General features: G+C 36.6%; 2 protein-coding genes across 2 annotated transcripts in view; both read right to left on the bottom strand.

The window, feature by feature from the left end:
- Window positions 1-369: 369 nt before the first annotated feature.
- ppp1r15b (protein phosphatase 1, regulatory subunit 15B) lies at window positions 370-7,883 on the bottom strand. Its single transcript, XM_073825681.1, has 2 exons — window positions 5,357-7,883; window positions 370-1,648 (listed from the first exon to the last, which is right to left on the bottom strand). The coding sequence occupies exons 1-2, from the start codon at window positions 7,082-7,084 to the stop codon at window positions 1,457-1,459; spliced, it is 1,920 nt and encodes a 639-aa protein (XP_073681782.1). The 5' UTR covers window positions 7,085-7,883; the 3' UTR covers window positions 370-1,456.
- A 1,596-nt stretch (window positions 7,884-9,479) lies between these two features.
- Window positions 9,480-27,076, bottom strand: part of pik3c2b (phosphatidylinositol-4-phosphate 3-kinase, catalytic subunit type 2 beta) — a 63,346-nt gene continuing 45,749 nt past the window's right edge. The window contains exons 16-33 of the mRNA XM_073825379.1: window positions 26,285-26,473; window positions 25,218-25,311; window positions 24,951-25,045; window positions 23,045-23,225; window positions 22,058-22,165; window positions 21,870-21,962; window positions 21,634-21,763; window positions 20,583-20,719; window positions 20,176-20,345; window positions 19,813-19,969; window positions 18,129-18,238; window positions 17,726-17,927; window positions 17,522-17,646; window positions 15,786-15,903; window positions 14,490-14,586; window positions 13,097-13,203; window positions 12,875-13,003; window positions 9,480-12,793 (exon numbers count right to left, since the gene is read on the bottom strand). Coding sequence (XP_073681480.1) covers window positions 12,602-12,793; window positions 12,875-13,003; window positions 13,097-13,203; window positions 14,490-14,586; window positions 15,786-15,903; window positions 17,522-17,646; window positions 17,726-17,927; window positions 18,129-18,238; window positions 19,813-19,969; window positions 20,176-20,345; window positions 20,583-20,719; window positions 21,634-21,763; window positions 21,870-21,962; window positions 22,058-22,165; window positions 23,045-23,225; window positions 24,951-25,045; window positions 25,218-25,311; window positions 26,285-26,473 — 2,434 coding nt within the window. The 3' untranslated portion in view covers window positions 9,480-12,601. The remainder of the gene's footprint in view (window positions 12,794-12,874; window positions 13,004-13,096; window positions 13,204-14,489; window positions 14,587-15,785; window positions 15,904-17,521; window positions 17,647-17,725; window positions 17,928-18,128; window positions 18,239-19,812; window positions 19,970-20,175; window positions 20,346-20,582; window positions 20,720-21,633; window positions 21,764-21,869; window positions 21,963-22,057; window positions 22,166-23,044; window positions 23,226-24,950; window positions 25,046-25,217; window positions 25,312-26,284; window positions 26,474-27,076) is intronic.

Below are 27,076 nucleotides of genomic sequence, written 5' to 3'. Positions count from 1 at the left end.
ACAATGTAGATGTAGGCAAAATATTAATAGGTCAATATAACTCTTCTAATTAAATAATTATTACTGTTTCGGTAGTGACAAATTTGGGGAAAGGACAAATAATCCAAAACTTTTCCGAAAATACAATATTAGAATTAACTGCACAACTACTAGAAATCTGTACCTTGGATATTATACAATTTGCATAAATCTTTTGAAAAAAGACATTTTTCCAACTCTGACTTTGAACCACTTCTGTAGAATGGCCCATATATAATATCTTGCTTCCTGTATGCTATCCTTTTTGAAAATAGGTCATGCCAATGATGCAATTTAGAGTAAGCAAATACATAAAATATACTCTATAAAACATTAAAAAGTCCACAACAGTCAACGTTCCTGCATTACGTTTTATTGAATTTTAATTAAATTAGGACTAATCTTTTTTTTGTCACAAATCCCATTACTGATGCTTAACTGGTAAAATGTATTATAAAAATAAAATGCTTTTATGTTAATTATACTGATTAACAAATCACCTTATGCTTCAACATCAAGCATATTATAGTTCAAATCAAAAACATGCATTTTGTCCCTGCATTTCACCTTTATAGTCAAGATTTTACTATGTTCGTCACAGCTGCCACAGTTCAAAGCACAGAGAAAAACCCCGTTACACAACAGTGATTTCCACATATGGATGTGTCCAATAAATAGCGATTGGGGAAAGAACATCTCTCCATTTAGGATCATGCAAATACATTGCACTAAGGCCCACGCTCATATATCTTCACTCTAACACAGGAACAGACACTGATATAAGCATTGCTCAGCTCCAGCAAAATACCACTAGGTTTAATGTGGGTAATGAGGGTGATTTCTCTCGGGGATCCTTCACCCGGTGCGCCCCTGTGGCATCAAACACTAAGGCCTGGCTTAATGATCATTCGCAGAGCAGAAGTATGTTATCTTTGGCTTTGAGGTTACAACTCGAGGGGTTTGTAAAAAGGCCTGTGAGATGAAAATAACAGGATTTGGAAAGCTAACACTTCATTTCCCCTCCAGAATACTTTTGCACTAATACAGAAAGATAAATGTCAATTTAGTGTTGCTTCATGGAGTGCACTTTTGTGTATCGTTTGTGCATCACTAAACCAAATCTAATAAGTTGTTCCTCTTTGTTTTTCTCTTTAAAATGAAACTATTAAGAGCTCGAAAGGACAGTGTGACCTGTGGCAAAGCAAAAACCAAAACAAAATGCATATTTCTAGAATCCACACGACACTCAGCAAAAAACGTTTCAGCAGTGTTAAGTGAGGTGCCCTTCCCTGGCAGGAACCATGGAGTTCCATTGGATTTGTGACATGTGAGCCCTTGAACATTGAAGGGCCTTGTGACGCCCTGAATTAACTATTGATATATATTATTTCTTATTCATTGTTCATACTTGCTGTCAAACAACAAACAAGGCTTTTAATTAACTAGTATTGTGTAGTCTTTGAAAAATGTCCAGACGGAAAGTTGGAGAAAGGCAGTAGCTGATAGTCTCTTCAACTTCCTGAACACGGCGCTGAAAACGACAGCGGTCCCGGGCAATTTCTTCCCAGGGTCCATGACGATCCTCATCGCTGCTGGCATAGAACTCCTCAACCTCCTCTACAAATGTGACCTGTGAAAAGAATTTTAAAGAAAAAAGTTTTTATAATGCTTCATCTAATGTTCAACACATTATTACATATTATGCATATGTCATACGCTACCAGTCAAAAGGATTTTGAATGTTTTTTAAAGAGGTCTAATCTGCTTACCAAGCCTGCATTTATTTGCTCCGAAGTACAGCAAAAACTCTAACATTTTGAAATATTTTTACTATTTAAAATAACCGTTTTCTATTTGAATATATTTTAAAATGTAATTTATTCCTGTGATTTCAAAGCCGATTTTTTACTTTACTTTATTTTTTTAAGCTGATCATTACTCCAGTCATATAATCCTTCAGAAATCATTCTAATATTTGCTGCCTTTATTTATTATTATTATTATTATTATTATTATTATTATTATTATGTTGAAAACAGCTGAGTAGAATTTTAGGTTTCTTTGATGAATAGAATGTTTAGAAGAACAAAAAAATAAAATTGACTCCAAGCTCCAAGCTTTTGAATGGTATGCAGAAAATGTAGCTTTGATCACAGGAATAAATTACATTTTAAAATAGATTCAAATAGAAAGCTGTTATTTTAAATAGTAAAAATATGTCACATTATTACTGTTTTTGGATCAAATAAATGCAGGCTTGGTGAGCAGAACATACTTCTTCAAAACAACATTAAAAATCTTAGTGTTCAAAAACTTTCGACTGGTAGTGTATAGGTAGTGCATTCTGTGTTATAAAAACCCAATGTTCCCATTTCTCCTCTCTTTTCAGACTCACCCTTTCACTGTTGCCAAGTAACAAGTTATTCCCCCTAAACTGTTGATGTATAATGTGTAAGTCAGTATATGATTGCTGCTAACGCATGTGAGTGGCTGGGAGTGCCATCACCCCAGACCAAATCTAATGACTCTGACTAGTATGATGTTAGAGTCATGAAATGCAGCACGCTATAAAGTGATAATGAGTAATGGGCAGAGCACGAACTCGGTCTCCCTGGAGACAGCAAAATGGAACCATTGCATCAGATCATCACAGGCAGGGGAGGGAAAAAAGTAGAAAATGATATTGCATGGCTTTACATCATTTTCTCAAGCTGGCCTATACTGCCATATTGTCAAGGAATGGAAATAAGGCAGAATGGCAGCGACAAAGAAGATTAACTGTTGCTACTAGTCATTTTATATGATAAAAGATTATTCATGTGCATATAAATACCCTATTGTTGGACTGATGATGACTTGAGGCTATTAGCCATCATTCCAAATAAGTGACCCTGGACCACAACACCAGCCATAAGGGGTCAATTGTTTAAAATTAATGAATAAGCTTTCCATTTATGTATGGTTTGTTAAGATAGGAAAATATTTGGCCAAGATACAACTATTTGAAAATCTGAGAGTGCAAAAAAACAGTACTGAGAAAAATCACTTTTAAAGTTGTCCAAATGAAGTTCTTAGCAACGCATATTATTAATAAAAAATTAAGTTCTGATATATTTACAGTAGGAAATGTACAAAATATCTTCATGGAACATGATCTTTACTTAATATCCTAATTATTTTTGGCATAAAAGAAAAAAATCGATCATTTCGACCCATACAATATATTGTTGGCTATTGCTACAAATATACTCATGTTACTTATGACTGGTTTTGTGGTCCAGGGTCACAAATATAAAAGACACAATTTATTCTGTATTCTAGTTCCTGTATTCATAAATATTAGTCAATGCAACAGGTGTCATGAAATATCAATAGGCAAGAGTTTCGACAAAATGTATTAATCTACATTAATGTTAATGTATTCTTCACCGTTAGTTCATGTTGACTAACTTAGAAATGTTACAAATTAATTGTAACATTAATGTAATGTACGTTCAAAAGTTTGGGATCTGTACCATTTTTAAATGTTTTTGAAATGCATCTTTTATGTTCACCCAGACTGCATTTAATTGATTAAAAATAAAGTAAAAACAGTAATAGTGAAACATTATTGCATTTTAAAATAACTTTTTGAATATATTTTAAAACGCAATTTATTCCAGTGGTCAAAGCTGACTTTTCAGCAGCCATTACTTCAGTCTTTAGTGTCATATGATCCTTCAGAAATCATTCTGAAGGAATCATTATACTTAGTGTTCAATAAACATTTCCTAATAATACCAATGTTGAAAGCAGTTGCTTAATACTTTCTAGAAACCATGATAGATTTTTTTCCAGGGTTTTTAGATTAGTAGAAAGTTCAAAAGAACAGGATTTATTTGAGATTAAAAAAAAAAAACTTCTGTAACATTATAAATGTCTTACACTTCAAAATAATAATAATACGAAGAATTTAAAAAAAAACTGTATAGTATTAATTTCTGAAAAAAAGGAATTATTTTGTTACAGCCTACAGTTACAGTTACTTTCTTACAGCCTATTATTATTTTATTCCCTTGTGCCACTGCTGCAAACACCTCAATTTCCTCCAAGGGTTCAATAAAGTCTTATCTAATCTAAAACAACATTAGATATTAAAGTGCATATTAGCTGTTTAAAATTGACTTTCATAAGGAAATTGCTTGCTCTGTTTACTTAACCATGATTTGATTTAGCATGTGCAATGACTTGAAAAATTTTAGTGAACTTAGGTAGGCAAAACAGCAACAAAACTAGACATCTAATAACTGCATTAGTCAAAGGAGGAGTAACTGTCTGTATCTGATTCATTTCAGACATAACAAGGTGTTTTTGAGTCGTCCGCACTATGTCACACCTAAAGCATACAGAATGTTCAGAAAGACAATTGTATACACACACTGGCAGTCAAAAGTTTTTAAACAGTAATATTTTTTTTTTTTTTAAAGAAGACTCCTCTGCTCACCAAGCCTGCATTTACTTGATACAAAATACAGCAAAAGCAGTAATATTGTGAAATATTTTTACTATTTAAAATAACTGCTTTCTATTTAAATATATATTATAAAATGTTATAGATTATAAAATTCCTGTGATCAAAGCTACATTTTTAGTATCATTACTCCAGCTGTGAGTGTCACATGATCATCACATGATTGAGTACATTTTTTTCAGGATTCTTTGAAGAATAGAAAGTCCCAAAGATCAGCATTTATCTGAAATAAAAAGCTTTTTTGTAACATTGTACACTATACCATTCAAGAACTTGGAGCCAGTAAATATTTTTGTATTTTTTCAGGAAACAAATTATAGAAATTAATACTTTTATTTAGCATGGATGTTTTAAATGTAGTAATTTCATGTATAATGTTGCAAACATTCTATTTCTATTCTAGATAAATGCTGTTCTTTTGTTATTCTCTTTCTATGCATCAAAGAAACCTGAAAAAACTACTCTACTGTAAAAAAAATCTACTGTTTTCAACATAATAATAATAATAATAATAATAAATGTTTTTTTAAGCAGCAAATCAGAATACTAAAATGATTTCTGAAGGTGACTGGAGTAATGATGTTAAAAATTCAGCTTTGAAATAAAAGGCAGAAATTACATTTTAAAATATTTTCAAATAGAAAACTTATTTTAAATAGTAAACATATTTCAAAATGTTACTTTTTTGCTGTACTTTGGATCAAATAAATGCAGACTTGTTGAGCAAAAGAGACTTCTTTAAAAATTTTTTGAAATCTTAAAAACTGGTATTGTATAGCTTCAAACTGGAATGTGATAATGCATTATTAGGGTCAGTGTTATACAAACCTTCTTCAGCTGAACAGCCGTGGCACTGCTTGAGCATGGCACAGGGGAAATCTCTGAGAATCCACTGTCCAGCCTCTCCTCAGCCTCCTCTCTTTTGTAGAGTGGCATTCCAGCCGCTTTCTCCATCCGGCACCCTTTGGAGGTTTTCCGACTCTGTACGGGGGCCTGGAAGTTGAGAAGGCTATAGGGATCCGCTGAGCAGCTGAAAGAGTTCCACAATCTCCGATTCTCTTCCTCGTCCATCTCACAGGCATCTTCGCCAGACTCGTTCTCTGAGAGTGCGGGCGACGATGGAGGAGACGAAAGCTGGGAGGACATATGCGCTGGAGGAGACTCTGAGACCGAAGAGTCTGCAGTCACAGGGCTTGGCTTGGAGGCTGTCCTTATGGGAGCTGTGAAGTTCCTCGGGTTGTAAGGATCCCCGTTTTGGCACAGAGAATTCCACAGCCTCTCGGCCTCAGAGTCGGCCTCCTCTCCATCCGAATCTTCCTCGGATTCATCATCGCTGTCATCTAGGTCCTCAGAATCGGAGATGTGGGATGAGCCCTCACTATCAAAGCCATCATCGTCATTACTATCCCAATCGGCGTCATCCTCCGATTCGGATTCGCCACTGCAAGGGCTGCCCATTATGTATGCGATGACCTTGTTTTGACATTGAGGAGTGGCCAAGATGGGCACGTTTTCAGCACCTAGAACATTTTCTGCTTTCTTTTCAGAGTTGTCTTCCTCACTCTCCTTAGTTTCTTTCTCAGGTTCAGTATGAAACTCACTTTCTGTAGTGTTTGTCTGAGACGAGCCGTCCTCTGAGCCAACAGGGCTGGCTGTTTCCAACACCTCCTGTTCCTTGGAAAGCAGCTTCATGTGAAGCTTACTATTTGAGTGTTCCTCCTCCAAGCTGGAGTAGCCATTATCTTGGTCTGGAGTCAGAATTGCCACCTCATTGTAGGCTCGACTACAAACTAGTAGTTGCTGCTTAACATCTAGTGGAAGCTGGTGTGAGTCAGTTTTGGGGAGACTTGCATTGTGGGTCAGCTCTTTAGAGCACACAGGTCCAGCGCTTTCGCTGTGCATTGACCGCCCATCATTGCTTTGACAATAGACGACACTGTGATGTTCTCCACAATGCTGCCAGCTCGTATCAGTCTCTTTTCTGCTTTGTGCTACGTTTAGCAGCCAGTTTGGAGGTCTGTCATCGGCCTCCCAAAATCCACCCCACCACCAGCTGTTAGTGGTTCGCACGGACAGCGTATCCGGACACAAATCGCATCTGGTTTCCGGTTTGGCGCGCTCGCCGGCCGCGCGCCTTTTTTCGTGCGCGTTCTGTAAGACCTGGCTGATTAGGTTTCTCGCTGTTCCGAGGTATCCCGCTGATGCTTGCTTTTGAAGACTAAAATCTTTCTGGGAGGTGTTCTGAATTCCTAGTTCGCTTAATGAATCGTGCGTGAACCAGGAAAGCGTCCCAGGGTCTCCAGTGGACGCGCACGGCGCGTTTTCACGCTGGCACTGGAGGTATGCAACTTTCAGAGGGGCCAGAGAGTTTCCAATATCTAGATTTGAATTCATTTCAAACGCTGTTTGCGCTCTTCCGGGGAAATACCTCTGCAAGAGAGACCACGCAGGCCTGGAAACTAAAGAGAACACGCTTATCCACGAGCTGTCAGCGCGCTCGTCACTGTTACGCGTGGATCGCGTGTCCCCTTGAGAAAAGTGTCCATGTGTGCTCATACTTCTGAAAAATATGAAATGCGTTTGATTAACGTTACATATACAGAACAAGCGAACTATTAACTTAAGTTACTTCCTTATAAGTGGTTAAACACACGGTTTACACCTCATTTGCATAAAAATGTTACTAATATACAGAGCAGCTCTAATACAACCTAAATATGGCCTTATAAGGCTTAGCTGGCAAACACAGCTTTATGTATGGCTAAATGTTAGCTACGAAAAAAGTAAAACGCTCCGTTTCTCATTCCTTTCAGCCCTTAACACCATCCATGAGTACAGATAAATATTCTCCAAGGTAAATAATAGCGTCCATGTCGTTTAGGCTGTGTTGAGTCCGACCCGGCTCGCGGAAATAGCTTTAGCGTCCATATTGACCGCAGTGTTAACGCCAACTGTGCCGTCCTGAGAAAAATAACACCAATTATTTCGGTTTGAAGGGTTTGTGGACACAGCAGAAGGAAAGGAAAGGCATTTTGAGCTGGTGTAAAAGCAAGAAAGGCTGATATACTCCAAATGAAAGCTTGAAACAAAAGCCATTTTGACGTCTGAAGGGATGCGAGCGTCGATTCTTCAACTGTCAGTCTACTGTCACCTCAGTCGAGCCCAGCTGCCGCGTTTTCGAAGAAAAATACTGTTAAGTTGTAGGAGAAAAACGGCTGTAACATCAAAATCGAGTCAAAGTGGTCTCCGTAGCTGTACGAAGGAAGCGGTTTCACTTTTAATTCGTTTGAAACAGAAATACTTGGTATTCAGACTCGTTGACGTCGCCGTTTCGCTCGCTAGCCGCGGAGCTAAAGCGGAGAGATTTCATCAGAAAAGCTGTAAGGGAGCGTCTCTAAATTCTGCAGCGCTATCCCTCACTTAGGGACCGTGGTGAAATTCTGATCTCACGTGGAACTTTGATAAGCACGTTATAAGATGTTCTGTGAGTGTCACGCAATGTCCAGGCAATACATATATAAATCCCTCAGGAACTTATAAATCTTTAATGCAACGCTCTGTTTGAGCTTTCTTCTAGTCGTTTTGACTAATCTAGTCTAAGTCCAGCGAGACTTTCAGCATGAATTTGACAGATCCATTTGTGCTTTGGTGCACATGCTTTTTTTTTTTTCTTTTGCAGAAACTGCCTGTGTGGAATCCCTCAGGCACAGTAGTAATGTTTCATGAAGGATTTACTGTGCATACTATATGAGAAAGCTTGTTTTTTTTTATCTCTCTCGCTCACTTTTCAGTTGTAGTTTTCACTAAATATCAATATATTACAAGAGAAAGAATTTTCTGTTTCCTGCCCTTATAGAGGGTTGCATTTAAGTCACGACTTGGTCAGTTACCTGGATGCATTCCATACTGGCGTCTGGCGATACTAAGACGTGAACAACATCATGAATTGCACGGTTAATGTACTACTGAATACTTTGTTCTGCTAATTTATGCTGTGTAAACTACGGAAAAATTGTGTGGAAGCTGCTTAATCATATTGAAGGACTTAAGCAGTAAGCAGGAAAGGGCGCAATATTTTGACAAACTAAAGGTAATAGGTGATAAAGATATGTACAAGCAGTATTAATCAAGATATTAGCCTAATATTTCACCTACTTGACCGGAAATGATAAGAACAAACACAAGTGTTGTCAAGATTCTTGCCCTGGAGTGAAAAGATCTCAGAATTCTGACTTTACATCCCACAATCTGATTTTTTTCTTGCTGTTCTGAGATGTAATTTTAAGTGGTGAGACGCAAACTCAGAATTGCAAGTGTATGTCTGACAAGATTGGAATTATGAAAAGTCATAATTACCATACGTTATAATAATCATAATTGAAACTTTTTAAAATCCATGGTTGGATAAAAATTCACAATTACTCTTTTTATTATTATTATTCCGTAACCGTCCAAAGCAACCATGGAGCGAAAGAAAAACTTAAATGTTTATATCTGTGCTATATTTACTCTACTTTTCCTATCAGTTTTACACAAAAGAAAGGTGAATTTTATTCCCAGGCTGTCCTAATTAAACTTCCCCTCAGTGGAATGTTTTAATTTCATACATTAACATAGATGAATGAGACATTTATGTCATCATAATTCTCTAGAGGAGTTTCAGAACAATGAGTAATGTGGAAGTACGTGGACTGTTAAGACAGGCAATTAAAGCCTTTATGATAAACCCTAGTCTGATGTAATTCTTACCTCAGTGTGATGACAGCCAAAACAGCATATGGTATAAAGTCACTGGTGTCTCAGTAAAGCGGACTGTTGGGGTCAGTCATGCACAACTGAGATTTAGAAATAAATGAATCTAAAAATGAAAGCAGTGTGAACGTACATCTTTACAAAAGGGTCATAATTTGACATTGACCATTGATATTGGTAGGAAAAAAACAGCATCAAGTCGATTTCCCTGTGCATTTATTAAGTGCAAATAAAGTTTAAAAACATGGTTTGAAATTAGAAGAAACACATTTTGTCTAGAAATGAATAGAATGGGATAAAACCCATTTACAGTCCATAAATCACATCAAAATTATATTCTCAGCATTTACAGTATGCCAACCCCATTGATTTTATTCCCACAACATCCTTTTTATTTATTAAAATAAGGGTGACAGATGTTATAAAAGTTCTATACTTTTAAATCCAACCTCTTCTGCACATACACAACAAAGCTTTTCTAAAACACTCGGCTTTCCATTATGGGTTGGCATGCAATCATACAATCATTTCCCATTAGGTTAAGCATCACACAGTAGTGCCCTTTGGAGAGAAAAAAAAACACATACACACACACACATAACCATTCATAATTTGAAAGAAAGTTCAATACTTTAGAAAATGCACTTCGTATCTGAAATGGAGCTGGTTTTTCTGGTTAGAAAAAGCTACGGGACAATGACTACTTTGACCTGGATAATCATACCTAAGTTTGCTTAAAGCTACTGGATTGTTAGAGCACCTCGACATAACAGGGTTGCACTTTCAACTTGTAGTTACTGATTTAAAGATAGAAATTTAGTAGAGAATGAAAAGGTCCTGTCATGATGCATTCTGCTCAAAATAAAAAAAACTAAACAAAAAACACTTATTTACTTTTCTTTTTTTTTTCTTTTTTTAAATACAAACATTAATGCCGCTTGGTTAAATTTTATGGAAATTAGATTAAATATAATTAAAGGTAATTTCCAATTATGTTTTTTTTCTCCAATTAATTTCCCATTAAACGTCTCTCCTTTCTGTGAGCTCTAAGGTCGTTCTTCTCAAAAGCAAACTGAGTGCAAAGTTAAGCAAATCGGAATGGAAAATCTTTAAGCAGTTGAAAAAAAGCTACTGTGGTATATTTAGCATTTAATTTACATGCAGTTTTACATACAAATGAGAAATGGAAATACTGACAGAACTACAGTCTAAAGCTTTAATTTCACTCTGCCTTTTATATAAAAGAAAAAAAGTTAACCAATAAAACTTGGAAAAATGTGAGGTCAATGTACTTGACAAACAAATGCAAAAATGCAATATTTATCCAGTAGCAAATTTCACAGCATGCAAATCAACTATTTTCAAACAGAAATGTCCTTGTGTATGTTATGCTTACAGTTGAGGTCAAAAGTTTACATACACCTTGCAGAATCTGCCAAATGTTAATTATTTTAGCAAAATAAGAAGGATCATACATGTTATTTTTTATTTAGTCCTGACCTGAATAAGATGTTTCACATAAAAGATGTTTACATATAGTCCACAGAAGACTTTTTTTAGTGATAGTTGTTCACGAGTCCCTTTTTGTCCTGAACAGTTAAACTGCCTGCAGTTCTTCAGAAACATCCTTCAGGTCCCACAAATTCTTTGGTTTTTCAGCATTTTTGTGTATTTGAACCCTTTCCAACAATCTAATCCATCTTTTCACACTAAAGACAACTGAGGGACTCATATGCAACTATTACAGAGGGTTCAAACACTCACTGATGCTTCAGAAAGAAACACAATGCATTAAAAGCCAGGGGGTGAAAACTTTTGGAATTTGAAGATCAGGCTAAATTAAACTTATTTTGTCTTCTGGGACACATGTATTTTTTTTTTTTTTTAGTTCTGCCCATTAGAAGCTACAGATAGCTTCTAAAGGGCAGTACTAAATGAAAAAAAAAAAGATATTTAGGCAAAATTAGAAAAATGCACACATCTTCATTTTGTTCAAAAGTTTTCATCCCCTGGCTCTAAATGCATCATTTTTCCTTCTGGAGCATCAGTGAGAGTTTGAACCTTCTGTAATAGTTGCATATGAGTCCTTCAGTTGTCCTCATTGTGAAAAGATGGATCTCAAAATCATACAGTCGTTGAAAAGGGTTCAAATACACAAAAATGCTGAAAAACCAAAGAATTTGTGTGACCTAAAGGTTTTTTCTTAAGAACAGCGGGCAGTTTAACTGTTCAGGACAAACAAGGGACTCAAAAACACAGCTGAGGATGTGTATGTAAACTTTTGAATGGGGTCATTTTTATAAATTCAACTATTATTTTTTTCTTAAGAAAATATCTTATTCAGGTCAGTACTAAATAAAAAAAATAACATGCATTTTGTATGATACCTCTTATTTTGGTTTTACAATTACAATTGCAGATTCTGCGAGGTGTACGTAAACCTTTGACCTCAACTGAATATATCAAGGCAAAATCATTGACCCTGAAGTCCCTTCAAAAGCCTTTTCTGCATATAAACCTGTGTGCCATCTTTTTGGAAAGAAACAAACCTCAGAGGCTTATGCAAAGAAATTCATATTCCTCAGTTTGTCTCTCATTCAATGTACTGTACATGCAATTCAAATCAAAAATCTACATTCACTCTGTTCAGTTTGTCATTTCCTGCAGTGGTTATATTGAGTTAATTCCACAATTTCAAGCTAAAGACTATCAAGTGTTCATCCCTTTTTCATAATCAGGTAAATGCCACAGATAATGTGAAATTACCCAACTTTACAGTACAAAAGCGGCCATCACTACTATTTCCTATGTAAATCTCTGCAAAATCTGATACAAAGAGACGTAACTAATGTCACAAGACACAACCTAGCTCAAAAATTGAGCTGCAATAGAGAAACATCTTAAAAAGAAAATAACTTAAATTTCCATTAGCATTCTCAGGACGACAAAATGGGGCTTTCGAAGTTTCACGGACAGCAATTTCCCCCCAAAATATGGCGCATGGAAGTCTTTAAATATTCTTTCTGCCGATCCTTGTGTCACCAAATGGTTTTTGTCCCATAGTGTCACCAAGAACCGCTTTTATAAATCCAAGGTCTGGTTCACATGGTGCATGGTACCCCACCAGAACAGTATCAAGTGATGACACTCCATCACCGATTCTACATGTCTCCTGGGTAGGAGAATCAACAAACACAAACCCCCACTGGGGGAAACAGCCTTCTGAGCAGCTGGGCGTCTCCAACTCCCGACCCATAAGCAAAGACAGACACAAACACATGCACACCGAAAAACACGAGTGAAATCCTTCACTTCCAAGTGTTAGCGATTTACGTCAGAGCCTCTAGCGCCGAGCTGGTGCCAGTCAACCCAGCGATGGCCCGGGGTGATGTCTTTCAGTTGGATGATGGTTTCACCCAGCAGGGTGTTCTCCCAGAACGCACCCTCGCTCAGTACCCGCAGGTGAATGGTTCTCTGCTGCAAATCACCACGTGGGATCTTGTCATACACCAGCTGCCAAAAGATAGAAGACAAAGTGATCAGTCAGTCAAGAAGAATCGTTCAAGCAAGTTAAAATAAGTGATGTTTTCTTACCATTTCATTGTAGGTGGGGTTGCATGTTCGCCGAGCAGCCTTGGTCTTCCGCTTGCTAGTTTTCTGAGGGTCTGGAAGGAGGTACAACTTGACGTACGGATCTGGATCTGTTCCGTCCTGCAATGATTGCTGAAAAAAAGATCCGTAACACATGGTGAGTACCAGATCTATCTTTTTATGTTCATTACGATCATACACATACGAGTAACATCAGACACTCACCAAACCTCTTATGTGCATCACCATAATAAAAAGCTTGTCGCTCTTGTACAGAATTGAGAGCTTCACTTCGCCTGCCACTGTGTCTGGCACAGGAGGCCAGGTCACATCTGGAGAAGAAGAGGAAGTGGATTTAGTGTGAAAAGGTGTGTTTGTGCGCATCTGGTTTTCAAGGTAGACTAAAGGTGGATTAGTAAATAAAGTAATTGGATTTCCAAAGCTCAGACTGACAAGACGTGAACCTGTTGAACGGAGACCTTTATCACAAATCTGATAACGCGACCCGTGACAGAGGCAACAGCTGCCACAAAGCAGCTTTTACTCACGATGACTTTTAATATTCAACTAGTTGTAATAAACACTGAGGGAGTGAACTATGGAAGCGTTAACAAAATCAGGTCATAGACCTAAGTATAAAATATAAAGGCAACTATTGTTTTTTATTTAGTACTGACCTAAGTAAGACATTCCACATAAAAGTTGTTTACATATAATAAAAAAGATACTAGTTGAATTTATAAAAATGACCCTGTTCAAAAGTTTACATCCCCCTTTGATTCTTAATACTGTGTTCTTACCTGAATGTTCCACAGCTGTTTTTTTTTTTTTGGTTTAGTGATAGTTGTTCAAGAGTCCCTTGTTTGTCCTAAACAGTTAAACTACCAGCTGTTCTTTAGAAAAAAGGGTATTTGAACCCTTTCCAACAATTAATATGATTTTGAGATCTATCTTTTCACACTGAGCACAACTGAGGGACTCATATGCAACTATTAGAGGTTCAAACGCTCACTGATGCTCCAGAAGGAAAACTATGCATTTAGAGCCAGGGGTGAAAACTTTTGAACAGAATGGAGATGTGTAGATTTAGCTTATTTTGCCTAAATATCTTTTTTTTTTCCATTTAGTACTGCCCTTTAGAAGCTACAGAAGATACTTACATGTTTCCCAGAAGACAAAATGCTAAATTTACACTGATCTTTAAATTCAAAAAGTTTTTATTTATGTTCTGAAGATGAACAAAGGTCTTTTTTTAAACCTCATCATTTCTGACCAGTATGCAGAAAACAGAATATTGTTATTTATTTTTTTACACTATTTGTCTACCTTAGTTATAAAACCCCTGTACAAACACGTGTAACAGTGCATTGGACTAATGTTGTGTGATTGCAGACACATTGCACTAGTAGTTAAAGATAAGACTGACAAGGTCACATGGACTGCAGCTGATTGGCCCATGGACATATTCTTTACTCTAACTCATGCTGATGTGATGGCAGGCTGAACTGCATGACCTTTGAATCCTCCACATACTGTATGAAAGCATGTGTAAGTACAGTGATACAGTAAGAACTGTATGTGGGTGGGTGTGTAAGATAAATAAGGAAATGAAGCATACCTGCTTGTTTATTATGGAGTGTATTAACGACAGTTCCTACACTTCCTGCCCGCTCATCTCTTGGTAGAGGGTGAAAGAAGGTGTAGATCAGATCACACTGAAAGAAGAGATGGTAATGTTAACTCATAAACAGCCACTAAAATAAGCCGGAGTACAGTCACAGTAATAGTATGAATGCCATGTGATCTGGTTGCATTCTTAAGATGTACAGCACAGAATAGAAAAGTGAAAGTGTTCATGGTTTGGCAGCTGGTAGTGCCAGTCCTGCCTCGATACTGATATAGACTAGTGGGTGGACTGTTTACTGACAACATGTGTCTGTTTTCACAGAACATGGACCATTTCCAAGAAACACGCCAGTCAAACTGAAACCACGCTGTACACATTCTATTGACTATTATAATTATTAAATAAATAAAACAATGACAGTGTAGTTAGGGATTGTACTGTAAGCTTGCATTTCACTTGCTTAACTTAAGTTAACTTTCATTTTCAATGGCACTACTGTTGTAAAGTTCAGGGTTTTTGAGCAAGTAATGCTTTTATTCTGCAAGGATGCCACAAATTTACCGAAAGGTAACGTATAATGTTACAATTTCAAATAAATGCGGTTGTTTTAAACTTTCTATTCTTAAAATCCTGAAAAAAGTATCACGGTTTTCACGAAAAATATTAAGCAACACAAAAATAAGTTTCTTGAGCAGAAAATCAGCATATTAGAATGATTTCTGAAGGATCGTGTAACACTGAAGACTGGAGTAATGGCTGCTGAAAATGTAGCTTTGCCATCAAAGAAGTAAATTACATTTTAAAATATATGTGACCCTGGATCACAAAACCAGTCATATTGAGACTTATACACCATCTAAAAGCTGAATAAACAAGCTTTCCATTGATGTATGGTTTGTTTAGACAAATATTCGGCCGAGATACAACTAAAAAAAAAAAAGCGTGCAAAAAAAAAAATCAAAATACTGAGAAAATTGTCTTTAAAGTTGTTCAAATGAAGTTCTTAGCAATGCATATTACTAATTAAAAATTAAGTTTTGATATATTTATGGTAGGAAATTATCTTCATGGAACATGATCTTTACTATATCCTAATGATTTTTGGCATAAAAGAAAAATCTATCATTTTGACCCATACAATGTATTTTGGCTATTGCTACAAATATACCAGTGCTACTTATGACTGGTTTTGTGGTCCACGGTCACATATGAATTGTAGTCTACATGGATTATGAGAGGAAGAATTATAGTATAAAGACTAATGATGTAAACGGGGTCAAAATTTACCTGTGCCACATCTTGAGTAGCATGTATCAAATGCCAAACATATCCATTTAGCTCCTCTTTCCTCCTGTCTGCCTGGGCCTCCCCTCGAGACCGACCAATCACAAAGCGGCTGGGGAAGCTGTGGGAACATTGCATAGAGATGGGTGTGAAATTACATGAAGAGCACTTCTACATGTGGTTTATGTATTGGCACTTCAGCCATTACTACAAAACATCCCGAAGGGGTGATCAAAGTTCTGTAGGGGTTTATTTTTCAATAGTTGGTTGGTTGAACATTATGTTGCTTAAAACATTGATATAAACAGTACTGAGAAGAAATGTAAAATGACCAGCTTTCAATACTTATCTTTCACTGATTTCAGACTACATATATATCTACTCATAACAGAAACCTGCAGTTTTTTAAAAGGGGTCATATGATGCAATTTCATGGTTTCGTTTGTCATTGGTGTGTTACAAGCTCTTTGCGCATATTAGAACTGTAAAGTCACAAAGATTATAGTCTCAAACCCAAAGATACATTCTTTATAAAAGTTAAGACTCAGCCACACCTTCCTAAAATGGCTCATTCAAACATGCCCCCACAAATCTACATCACTGTGTGGGAAGATCTGCAAAACACAACCCAAATGTATACACAAAGGAAGAAGGCAAAATATCTTAAATGGAACAGGATATTTACTTAATATCCCAATGATTTTTGGCATAAAAGAAAAATCGATCATTTTGACCCATACAATGAATTTAATTGTAAGTTCACTTCCAGAACAAAAATGTACAGATAATGTGCTTACACTCCCTTGTCATTCGAGATGTTCATGTTTTTCTTTCGTCAGTCATAAAGACATTATGTTTGTTGAGTAAAACATTTCAGGATTTCTGTCTATATAGTCTATGGTGCCTGTGAGTTTGAACTTCCAAAATGCAGTTTAAAAGGGCTCTAAACGATCCCAGCTGAGAAAGAAAGGTCTTATCTAGTGAAATGATTGGTTACATAAATCAAAGCCGACAACAGGTAGCTAAATGGCATTATCACGGTTTTCTATGTTAATGGAGTAAATATTTTTACATGTTTTTTTAAAATAAAATGCCGAGTAGCCAGTGTTTCGTATGCGTTTGGCCAGTCAGCGTACCCTTACGTCACTGGTAGTTCCTATAGAACTGTTTTAGACCCTACTCTAAAGTAGGAGCTAATTTAGTTCCCCCAAATGGAGTTCCTAGAACTGAATATGTTACTAGTTCTTGCGGTGTGAATATGCCAAAAAGTGGGTACTTCCACCAATGGTTCTAGGAACTATGAGCTAATTTAGTCCCCCCAAAAGGAGTTCCTAAAACCAAATACGTTGCTCCAGTGCGAACACGGCAAAAAGTGGGAACTTCTGACAATTGTTCTAGGAACTATGAAAAGCTTCCTGCGGTGCAAAAGCCCTTTTTGGTTACCCACATTCTTCAGTTTTTGGTCCCACTGACTACAATATTACTTATGCATGTATTTACTTTTTTTTTGGTCCATACTATGGAAGTCAATGGGGGAACTAAAACTGTTCGGCGACCCACATTCTTCAAAATATCTTGTTCAACAGAATAAAGAAAATCATACAGATTTGGAACAACTTAAGAGTGATTAAATTACTAGTTTCACTATTGGGTGAACTATGGGTGTATGATGTTGAGTTGTGTGTTCAGTGAGCTTTTAATTTCATAATTCACATTTCTGACAGGTTTGAACATTATACCTGGGTAGTTTTGAGGAAGGAAAGATGAGCTGCAGTTTACTATGAAGTTCATGGAACTCCTCAAAGGTCCTCTGGACTAAAGTTGACCCCTGCTGACCTTCCCGCTCCACTTTCACAACATAAGACTGCATGAACGAAAAAAATATATTAACACTGAGATGCATATAACTGGATTAATATGTGCTTTTAATGCAGTCCACTTACATAGCCTTTGCTTGGAGAATAGGTTTTGATGTGTCTGCAAACGAACAGGCTGCGAATAGTGCCGTCGCTCTTTAGAGTGTAGACGCGTGGAGCAAATGACAGAACAGGACGCTCCTCTGAGGATGCAAACTTCATTTGGGCCAGGTTATGGATGAAGAAATTGAGCTTTGTAGCCACGCTGCCAAGACTGGACTCGATTAGCCTAGAACAGGAATAAGATTTAGATGAAGGCCAGAAGACAGATGGAAAAAAAAGGACAACTGAGTGAGACACTAGGGTGTGCACACTTGGTTATTAGGCAATTGCTAGTGTGTTCTGAGTGATTGCAAGGTGCTTGCTTACTGGCACCAAGGGCACCAACGGTTTCATTAAACCTACAGACATCAAGAACTAAAGGAATAACCTGGTGAAGTGCATGGTGGCATCTGCTTCTGATTCATGTGGTCTCAGAGCATCATAGACATATTTCAGATCATCCACATCAGACAACTCTGGTATCCCACTGGAGAGCATCTGCACACAAACACAGGGTTACAATGTTAGAGCACAAGGACAGAATGCAATTCAAATAAGCATTCAAATCACAGGCAAACAATAAAGGAAGACAGAGAACATTATTTAAAGAACTAGTTCAATTTCAGTATAAAAAATTCTTCATTTACTCACCCCCATGTCATCAAAGAATTTCATGTCTTTCTTCAGATGAAATGAAATTAAGGTTTTTGAAGTAAACATTCCAGAATTTTTCTCCTTATAGTGGACTTCAATGGGAGCCAATGGGTTGAAGGTCCAAATTGCAGTTTCAGTGCAGCTTCAAAGGGCTCTACACGATACCAGTTGAGGAATAAGAGTCTTATCTAGCGAATCGATTGGTCATTTTCTAAAAGAAATAAAAATGAATATACTTTTTAACCAAAAATTCTCAGCTGGGATCGTGTAGAGCCCTTTGAAGCTGCATTGAAACTGCAATTTGGACCTTCAACCCATTGATCTCCATTGAAGTCACTATATAGAGAAAAATCCTGGAATGTTTTGCTCAAAAACCTTAAAGGAAAATTACAGATAATTTTACTCACCCCCTTGTCATCCAATGTTCATGTCTTTCTTTCTTCAGTCGATAAGAAATTATGTTTCTTGAGGAAAACACTTCAGGATTTCTCTCCATATAATGGACTTCAATGGTGCCCACAAGTTTGAACATCCAAAATGCAGTTTAAATGCAGCTTCAAAGGGCTCTAAACAATCCCGTCCGAGGAAGAAGGGTCTTATCTAACAAAACGGTCAGTCATTTTCAAAACAAACTGACAATTTATATACTTTTTAACCTCAAAAACTTGTCTTGTCTATGTCTGTGTGAACTTAGTTAGGGAATTTTGGAAAAACTCCCATCTCGTTTTCTTCCCCAACTTCAAAATCGTCCTACATTGCTGCAAAAGTACCAACCCAGTGTTTACAAAGTGAACATGCAAAGAAGATCAAATGCCCTTTACCAAAAAAAAAGGTAAAACAGTGACGTAGGATCATTTTAACGTTGAAGAAGAAAACGAAACGGTAGTTTTTCGACATATCCTAACTGTATTGACCCAGATTACACAGACTACGCATGCGCATCGCAAAGACAAGACAAGATGAGCATTTGAGGTTAAAAAGTATATAAATTGTCAATTTGTTTAAAAAATGGCTGATCGTTTAGCTAGATAAGACCCTTTTTCCTCGTCTGGGAGCGTATAGTTTTGGAAGTTTAAACTTAGGGGCACCACTGAAGTCCACTATATGGAGACAATTCCTAAAATGTTTTCCTCAAGAAACGTAATTTCTTTACGACTAAAGAAAGAAAGACATGAACATCTTGGATGACAAAGGGGTGAGTAAATTATTTGTAAATTTTTGTTCTGGAAGTGAACTAATCCTTTAATTTCTTTTTGAATGAAGAATAAAATACATGAACATTTTGGATGACACTGGGGTGAACAAATGATCATGAAATGTTTTATTCTGAAAGTGAACTAATCCTTTAATCTGAAGTCTGTGAATACATCCAAAAAGTAAAAACTAAGAAAAGTATCTGTTGTTATCTGGGAACTCACCAGGCCGAGCAGGTTGAGAAATAGATGTGCATGTTTCCTAATCAGATTGTAGGCCTCACAACACAAGTCTACAAAATCATGAAAACGGCTGGACGGCTTGTCACCTCCATTGATGACGTACGCCATGTCAGACGTAAACACAAAAGGAGCCCGGTCCCTATTGGAAAAAAAAAAAGGAAGATTAAAATCTGTGATAACATTAACTATCAACAACTCAGAACCGGTTTAGCTCTAAAACATTCTTCTGGTATCTTTGTGGGCAAGCACTATGTAACAGAGGTTGTTGTAGGTTGTCTACATTGTTCTGAGAGACAATAGTTTCACTGATTGCAACTTTTTTCCATGTTCTTTTTGTGTTCCTACCGTTTGATGTTGCCAAACATCTGTGCATGCCCCAGGAACTTGCCGAAGTCAATGTGGAACATGTGTCCACTGGTCTTCAGCATGATGTTGTCATTGTGGCGGTCGCAGATTCCTAGAATATACGTGGCCACACAACAACCAGCACACGAATAGATGAAGTTTTCCACCGCCTGTGAAAAAACAACAAATTTAACAGACAACAATTTAACTAACCACATTGAGGCAGCAAACATATAAATCACCAAATCTGAAAACACATTTTCATATTATTAGGACATGCAAAATAAACATGATGCAATCCAGTGCAACTTAAGCAACCATGGATCATTTTGACAAGGCACAGCTAAAGACAGTTTGTACATACAAATGCAAATGTAGTATGATGCTACTACAGAGTACAGCTTTACCTTTTCATACTCATCCTCAGTGGGGTTGTGTTTCTGCAGCCAGTCTGCCAAAGGCCGGTCTTTGAAGGAACCGGTCACTCCGTGCTCAACCTGGATCTTTCTTAGGGTTTCCGCATTGGGAATCATCTCTACCATGCCTACACAGAGGGAAAGAGGTTTTATGAAATTACTTCCATTCCATTCTACTTCTTTTATCTTCATGTCTTTCTTTCTACAGTCTAAAAGAAATTAAGGTTTTTGAAGAAAACTTTCCAGGATTTTTCTCTACATAGTGGACTTAAATGGGAGCCAACAGGCTGAAGGTCCAAATTGCACTTTCAATGCAGCTTCAAAGGGCTCTACACGATCCCAGACAAGGAATAAGGGACTTATCTAACAAGATGATCAGTCGTTTTCTAAAAACATTACACATTTTTATACTTTTCAACTACAAATGCTCATCTTGCACTAGCTTGACTTCAAGCATTATGTAGTCATGTTGGAAAGGTCACGCATGACGTAGGCAGAAGTTACGACCCAGTGTTTACAAAGCGAATATGCAAAGAAAGTCAAACACCCTTCACAAAAAAAGGTAAAAACGATGTCAGATGATTTTGAAGTTGTAGGAGAAAATGAGATGGAGTTTCTTGCCCTACAAAGGCGAAGAACTAACCACCTGCGACCTTTCCAACGAGATTATGTAATGTGTAAAGACGTTACAGAGCTAGTGCAAGATGATCATTTGTGACTTAAAAGTACTTTTTTTTTTTTTAAATGGCTGATCGTTTCGCTAGATAAGACCCTTATTCCTCAGCTGGTATCGTGTAGAACCCTTTGACGCTGCATTGAAACTGCAATTTGGACCTTCAACTCATTGATCTCTGTTTAAGTCCACTATATGGAGAAAAATACTGGAATGTTTTCCTCACGAACCTTAATTTCTTTTTGACTGAAGAAAGACAGACATGAACATCTTGAATGAAATGGAGTTGAGTAAATTATCAGGAAACTTTAATTCAGGAGTGAACTAATCCTTTAACAGTTAACAGAAGTTTGAAGGATGCGTGTTTACCTCTGCCTCGTCCAGTAGAGAAGCAGCGGAAGATGACCATCCTCATATCAAGTCCCTCCTGAATCCAGATCTTGTTCATGATCCGAATTATCTGCAGCGTCAGCATATCCTGCCGCAGGTCATCTCCAGCCTATGTGAGAACACACATGACCGTAAACAACCAAGACAACATCTGAAAAACTGTTTCAATGCAGAACCACTGATCCATGATGCACAAAAACATGAGAAGGCGATACCTTGAAGATGACATTGATGTTGTCTCCCAGAAGATCCTGGTTTTGGAATGAGAGCTTGAGGGGCACTGCATTAGAGTTGAAGTAAGAGCAAGACTACATGGAGGGAGAATGAGAGATATGTTTTGTTTTTGATGTGTCAGCAAGAGTAATATGATGAAAAGCATGATACATAAAGACAGAACATGCACCTGTATGTTGATGCCCTTGACAAGCAAGCCTGGGTTCAGAGGAAGTCGACAAGTGCTGTTCATTGAGAAGAACTGTTTGACCTCATCCAGCCCCTCCCGTAGAATAGCCTGAACACCAGACAAAAGACAAACCACGATTAATGTGCTGACCAGACAGTCTGGAGAACACTAAAATGCCCCTTAGGGATCAACAATCAGTCTTTTGGCACAGACCTGTTCTTTCAAGCTAAAAATAGTAAGTGTATTACAGCCATCGACCAAATGAGAAATTTAGAAGCAGGCTCTTTATAGCAAATTATTTTTGTAGGTAATAACTGTTCTAATCAGAAAACCTTGAAGGCCTAATTTAAACTAAGCACGTTTAAAAAGTCGACTTCTGTGATCATGTGACTACTTGATGATTTTCTTTCTATAGTATTTTTGTCGTTTTCTAGTATAAATATCGAAAAATTCTTGAATCAAGATGCATTTACCTTACATACAAAGATATTATGTTTAGTTTTATAAATACATTTTCTAAGAAAAATAATCTTGTTTAGACTGAATTAAGATTATTTTTCTTAACCCATAGGCTTTAAGCAAAAACGAACAAAATTTGGATAATGTTTTTAGAAAACAGGACAAAATATCTTAAGTCATTTTACATAATTTTTTAGATATTTATACTAAAAAACAAAACAAAAATACTAAGTAAGAAAATCATTTTTGCAGTGTTTTTTCATAGCTTCATAACATTACACCTGAACCAATTATGTCACATGGACTATTTTAACGATGTCCTTATTATCTCTGGACCTTGAACCTGTCAGTTGCTGTCTATGCAGGGTCAGACAACTCTTAGATTTCATCAAAAATATATTAATGTGTGTTCTGAAGATGAACAAAGGTCTTACAGGTTTAAAACAACATGACGGTGAGTAATTAATGACAGAATTTTCATTTTTGTGTGTACTATCCCTGGTGTAAATGAGGAATGGTGAAGCTGACCTGTCTGGATGAAGGCGAGGCATCTCTAACTTTTTGGGCCACTTTAGCCAGAATATTGACCAGCCAGCCTTGTCGATCAAACTCTTCCCTCAAACCACGACCAGAGCAGCAGAGAAGAGCCGCCAGCAGATGCTGATACCTCACACTAAACTGAGAGTCCTGAAGAGTATCTTTCAGCAACCTACAAAGAAAGAGACAAATGCACATTAGTATTAACCAGAGATCCAACATCTCTGAATGAATTTCTGAATGTCATTTTTACAACTATGTATCCACTAAGTACAATTTAACAAGGAGCAAGTTTACTTTAGTAAATCTCATGAAACCTGCCAAGAAATTTGCAGCCCATATTTCACCCCCCAAATCAAAAGAAAATAAATTACATTGTTTTCCATCTAATCTACTATTAGGAAGCTTTAGAATGTTTTACATTTTGACATTAAGCAATTAATCACATTTCATTACTGTAATGCATCTGGTATTAATTTGATAATTTATAAATATTTTTTACATTTAAATTGAATATAAATTTGGAATTGGAATTAAAATTGATTTTTTTTTTATTAAAGGTAATACAACATATGCTACCATGATGTATAAACACTAATAAATATTAATATATGTGATCCTGGACCACAAACCCAGTCGTAAGTTGCATTGGTATATTTGTAGCAATAGCCAAAAATACTTAGTATGGGTCAAAATTATTGATTTTTCTTTAATGCCAAACATCATTATGATAATAAGAACATGCTCCATGAAGATAATTCATAAATTTCCTACCGTAAATAACTCAAAACTTTATTTTTAATTAGTTTTATGCATTGCACTTGACATCTTCACAACATTAACAGCGATTTCTCAATATTTAGATATTTTGCACCCTAAAGATTCCAGATTTTCAAATAGTTGTATCTCTGCCAAATATTGTCCTATCCCAACAAACTATACATCAATGAAAAGCATATTTAATTATTTATCAGCTTTTAGATTCATGATCCAGGTCCAGGCCACATATTTTACAATGGTACAGTAATGAGAAAAACAACACGTATTTTACTTGCAGGGTAAATTTGTTCTGAATGGAATGTCCCAATGCAAAAATCCAGATTTTTTTTAAAGAAAAAATTTGCTTTTAATAATACAATTTTTAAATAAATTATATGGTTTCAGCTGGTTTTCAGTTGTTTTTAGCTAAATCAGCTGATTCTACCTGATGTTTTACTATGTTTTTGTTAAATCATCTGGTTTTAGCTGCTTTTTGGCTGGTTTGTTTGCTAAATTTTAAGCTGAATAAATATAAATGTAAAACAGCTGTTTTTTAAACTGCTTTTATATTAAATCAGCTGGTTTTACTGACCTATCTATCTATTTGCATCTGTATTGCTTTCCATTTATTCTAAATTTAAGCTTTAAACTTCTTTAAAACTTCAAACCTCAAGCTTTTAAAACTTTCTGGTCTGGCTTTCTCAAGCCAACTTCAAAGTTTGTCTTCTCAAACTTCTTTTCATCTAGTTAATAAAAAAATATTTTAATATAATGTATTTTTTCCTTCTTAAATTTTAGGAGTAAACCGCAACAGTATTCATAAAGGCTTAGAATGATCCCAAGAAAGAAAATGGCCTCATCTATACAGCAGGTGGAGCTGTGAGCCGACTTCATAGACACTCATATGAATCAGTATAGGAGCGTGAATCTACATGTGCTTGACTTTAATGTGTATACATTTTATATGCATTTATAGTGATGACCAGTTACTCATTACTGATATAAGGAAGCAAATCTCATCAATTTAACATTGACAATCTGAATATGACCGCATGAGTCAGCATGACCCGATTTCTCAGTATATGTGCTCTATGTGAGCGCACTGGGTTTAAGTGTAGTCTGAGGGTAGAGGACACACCAGAAGAGGTAGTGAGCAATGCGCACGTCCCCGATGGCCCTCCTCAGCAGAAAACGCACCAGGTGACTGTCCAGATAACACTCGTACTTTAGTGCCTGCAAAAAGAGAAAGCATTAGAGAGCAATTCAGCGGATGGGGAGGGTGAGAGAACAAAAAGGACGGAAGGTAAAAAGAAAGACAGGTAGGATATAAACAGATCAAGGTAAATGGGAAAGGAGGGAATAGAGTGAGAGCATTAAAGGAAGTGGGATACAAGGCCTTTGGTACCTGGACTAACTGAGGAAGGAAGTCCAAAAGCTCAGGATCAGAGATCGAGTCCATCCACTGGACCGCCGTCCGCCTGCACTCCTGATCTGGAAACCTGGTTTAAAGGGGATGTGAAAGTCACAATGATATCAAAAAGGGCAATTCTTATTATTTTTTAAATTAAACTTTATGGTGCTTTTTGGAGGGCTTGACAGCTAGCGGGCACTATAAAATGCACTTTATTTATTTATACAATAAAATATCTCAGATTTTAAAATAATATAAGATAAATAAGATGTTTCTATTTATATTAACTACACTGCCTTAAATATATGCATGAAAAATGTTGGTAACAGTTTCGGTTCCCATTGACTTTCATTGTATAAGCAAAAAATACGACGAGAGTCAATGGGAACCGAAACTGTTTTGTTAACAGAAATCTTAAAATGTCCTCTATGTTCCACAGAAAATTAAATTAGGTATGGAATGACGTACGGGTGAGTAAAAGACCTAAATTTCAGTTTTGGGTGGATTATCCCGTCTTGGTCACCCTGGTTAGTCTTGGTAGACCACCCTGGAAAATTCTGTCATTAATTACTCACCCTCATGTTGTTTCAAACCCGTAAGAAGTTCGTTCATCTTTGGAACACAAATGAAGATGTTTTTGATGAAATCCAACAATTTTCCAACCCCTTCATACACAGAAACACAACTACCATGTTCGAGCCCCCTGAACTTGCCAGTTGTGTCTATGCAGGGTCAGAAAGCTTTCGGATTTCATCAAAAATATCTTAAATTGTGTTTTGAAGATTAACAAAGGTCTTACAAATTTGGAACGACATGAGGGTGCATAATTATTGATAGAATTTTCAGTTTTGGTTGAACTATCCTTTTATATCTCTAAATGTCGAGAGTAGCCATCGGGTATCTGCGCTCCACATGTGCTGTTCTGGACAAATCTAAAGGTCAATTCTTCATGGTCTACTCAAATCAGTCCGACTGCCCAACCACTGAAGGACAGTCAAGCTCTGCTTAGCCTCCAGCTAAACAATGGAGCAAGCTGTTGCCATGGTTACCATAACACTCACGTGGCGTTCAGCAGGCCTAGGGCGTCCAGGTGGTTCATGCATCCCCACTGGCGGAGCAGGGCATAGATGTCAGGCAGACATGCCCACTCCCAGCTGGGCGCGCTGGCCAGGACCAGCGGGAGGCGACTGGCCTCCGCGTGGCAGAAATAACGCTTCTCCCATAATAGACGCCGATCCTCTGGAGCCAACCTAGATAAATGGATCAACAATATAAAAGTTAGCACAGGGTCAATAATGTGTACAGCACTCTCAAACTTATGAAACAAAAACAAAAAAACCACATATATACATATATACATACATACATATATATATATATATATATATATATATAAAGAAGAAATAAAGACATTGTGTATGTATATTTTATGTACATTTCTATATAGGAATACTAGTGCTGTCGAAATTAGCGTGTTAATGCAGGCAATTAATTTTAACGGTGTTAAAGAAAAAAAAAACTAGAGACAGTCACATTGGTATCAGCAATACTCACAGTCTAAAATATTTAACAAATATTAAAAATATACTGTCTTTGTTGTTTCTACATTAATTTAAAGACAGAATGTGAATTTATTGCATTTATTATTATTGTATATTTAATGTTAGATGGGATTAATCACAATAAATTCATTTTAGAAAAAATGTGCGATTAATTCGTTTTTTTTTTACCAATTGATAGCACTAAAAATACATAAATGTATTTATTATATCTATATTATTATATAATTATGACACTTGCTCTACAGTGCAATGTGCTGCAAATGGAAAACAAATATTTTAAATATTGTATAT

The sequence above is a fragment of the Garra rufa genome, chromosome 20 (genome assembly GCF_049309525.1).
Source record: "Garra rufa chromosome 20, GarRuf1.0, whole genome shotgun sequence".
NCBI lineage: Eukaryota > Metazoa > Chordata > Actinopteri > Cypriniformes > Cyprinidae > Garra > Garra rufa.
The sequence above is the reverse complement of the archived record's forward strand: the minus strand, read 5'-3'. Positions and strand labels throughout refer to the sequence as shown.

Coding starts and splice junctions, on each gene's coding strand:
- ppp1r15b (XM_073825681.1), bottom strand. CDS start 7,084: ATGAGCACACATGGACACTTTTCTCAAGGGGACACGCGATCCACGCGT. Junction 1,649..5,356: donor CGGCTGTTCAGCTGAAGAAG/GTTTGTATAACA, acceptor TTCTTTTCACAG/GTCACATTTGTAGAGGAGGT.